A 2483-nucleotide genomic window follows, 5' to 3' on the forward strand; every position below is an offset into this window, starting at 1 on the left:
CGGTGAGCCTCAGCCCGGGCAGCGACCGCTCTCAGTGCTGAAAGTCTGGTTTGTCCTTTGTGTTAAAGCAGAAGGCGATTAGAATGTCGTCAGTCACTGAGTAGTGTGTAAGCTGCAGATGACAGTAACCGCTTTGGGAAGGGGGGAAGCAAAGGCTGTTGTGTGTTTCCAGGCTTTACTGGGTCCAGTTATGTTGAGTTTTCTAGTAAATGCTAATTAAATGATCAAATTTTATTCTTTCTAATGAAAGGACTTCTCGGGTATACTCGTGCCTTGGGTAGCGTTAGCGTTTGTTTATTTTTCCTCATTTTTGTTTTCAGTAATTCTGAACCTTCACAGCATAACAGCGAAGGAGCAGATAATTCTCGGGATGACTCGAGCAGCCATAGTGGATCCGAAAGCAGTTCAGGGTCTGACTCCGAAAGTGAAAGCAGTTCCAGTGATAGTGAAGCTAATGAACCATCACAGAGTGCATCCCCCGAGGTAGGATCTGACAAGTATTTGGGCTGTCTTCGTTGGCTTGGCATTACTCCTGAGTTCTAAAAGCAGAAGAGATCAATAAATTCCCAAACTGTTTTAAAAAAAAAAAAAAAGACAAGACTGACAAACATGGGATTGTTTTCAGGATGGACTATTCTCTTGTGAGGTACCTGTAACTGGGAGTGGTCACAACTCTGTATAGACACACATTTGGTGTTTGGCTTCAAGGGGATTTCTACCAGTAGGTACCTGTTGGAGAGCAGAAGATGGATGTGGGAACAGTCCCCTAAGAAACTGCTCCAACTGCTTTGTCTGGAGAGCTGTGGCAGCTCCAGAGAAGGGAGCGTGGGAGCTGTTATTTGTACCTGTTTTCATCAACCTGTATTTCAGTCCTTGTTTATCTTGGGGTGTTTTGGTGTATGTTTTGATTTGGCTTGTGGTGTAAACTGCTGTGCCATGGAAAAGACGGGAGAGATGTGAAATAGTTTATCTAACACCGCTTTTTTCCTTCGTTTTTAGCCAGAGCCACCACCAACAAACAAGTGGCAACTCGATAACTGGTTGAACAAAGTTAATTCACATAAAGTGTCACCAGCTTCTTCCGTGGACAGCAATATCCCATCCTCCCAAGGCTACAAAAAAGAAGGCCGGGATCAGGGGGCAGGGAGCAGGTACACTGATCAAAGCGGATCCAAGGACTCGATTTCTTCTACACCGGGGCGAGATTCCAAACCCACCCAAAAGGGCTCGGAGAGCAGTCGCGGCAGGCAGAAATCACCTGCCCAGAGTGACAGCTCCACACAGAGGAGGACTGTAGGTAAAAAGCAGCCCAAGAAAGCAGAAAAGACATCTGTTGAAGAGCCTAGAGGAGGTCTTAAAATAGAAAGTGAAACCCCAGTAGACATGGCAACAAATATACCTTCAAACAGGCATAAGGCAGCCACGAAAGGCTCCAGAAAACCCAGTATCAAGAAAGAGCCCAAATCTTCCCCTCGGCCTACAACAGAGAAGAAGAAATACAAGGCTTCAAGCAAATCTGCCCAGAAATCCAGGGAATTCATAGAAACAGATACCTCATCCTCTGATTCAGATGAAAATGAGAGCCTGCCTCCTTCATCACAAACACCCAAATACTCTGAGAGCAATAGGACTCCTCTTAAATCTTCCATGGAGGAGGATGACAGCTTTTTTCGGCAAAGAATGTTCTCTCCTATGGAAGAGAAAGAGCTTCTTTCACCACTCAGTGATCCTGATGAAAGGTACCCACTCATCGTGAAGATTGACCTGAGCCTCTTATCAAGAATACCAGGGAAGCCTTACAAGGATGCTGATGCACCCAAAGCGGAAAAGAAGAATGTGCCTGAGAAGCACACGCGCGAGTCCCAGAAGCAGCCATCTGACAAAAGTTCGACAAAAGGCAAAAGGAAACATAAGCAGGTGACGATGTTGTGGAGCGAGATTTCCCTGTTCCCTCAGCCCTGTAGTGGGCTGCTGCTGGCGTCGGGCGTGTAGCCCAGCGCCCAGCATTGTAGCGACTGGGTGATTCAGGAGGTGACTCTGGCGAGCTGTTTTGGGTAGAACACGTTGAGCATCCCTGTGCTGTTGTAGCAGGGACTGCCGGGATTTTCTGGTGCAGAGGAAGGTGTTAGCATGGCAGCTTCTGTACCTCTGCTCCTGCCCTCTCATGCCTCCGCTTGATCTGGCATCAGCCCCTGTTGGACCTTGGGCCGGTTCAAGCAGCTGAGCCAATGGAAAATTCACCTGACCAAAAAAAAAACCAAAGCGGCGGCAGTTTTCAGCTGGATCAGCAGCTTGAACCAGTGAACCATCAGCTGCACATTGCCAGGGGGAGGGATGGATGGGGCAGAAGTGGGCCTGGGGCACGGCAGCAGCAGGAGCCATAACCTCAGGGGTGCTGCTTCACTGGGAGCAGAGGGATCTCTCCATAATGATATTTAAGCTTTTCCATGAAAAGCACTTAATCTTTTCAGCTATAAATAAGA

At 47.7% G+C, this 2483-nt stretch overlaps 1 protein-coding gene across 1 annotated transcript in view; it reads left to right on the forward strand.

Moving 5' to 3' along the window:
- Positions 1-2483, forward strand: part of AFF4 (AF4/FMR2 family, member 4) — a 29221-nt gene that overhangs the window by 14425 nt on the left and 12313 nt on the right. Inside the window, exons 10-11 of the mRNA XM_010145770.1 lie at positions 321-483; positions 1000-1917. Coding sequence (XP_010144072.1) covers positions 321-483; positions 1000-1917 — 1081 coding nt within the window. The remainder of the gene's footprint in view (positions 1-320; positions 484-999; positions 1918-2483) is intronic.

Source organism: Buceros rhinoceros, unplaced genomic scaffold (assembly GCF_000710305.1).
Source record: "Buceros rhinoceros silvestris isolate BGI_N320 unplaced genomic scaffold, ASM71030v1 scaffold14111, whole genome shotgun sequence".
Taxonomy (NCBI): domain Eukaryota; kingdom Metazoa; phylum Chordata; class Aves; order Bucerotiformes; family Bucerotidae; genus Buceros; species Buceros rhinoceros.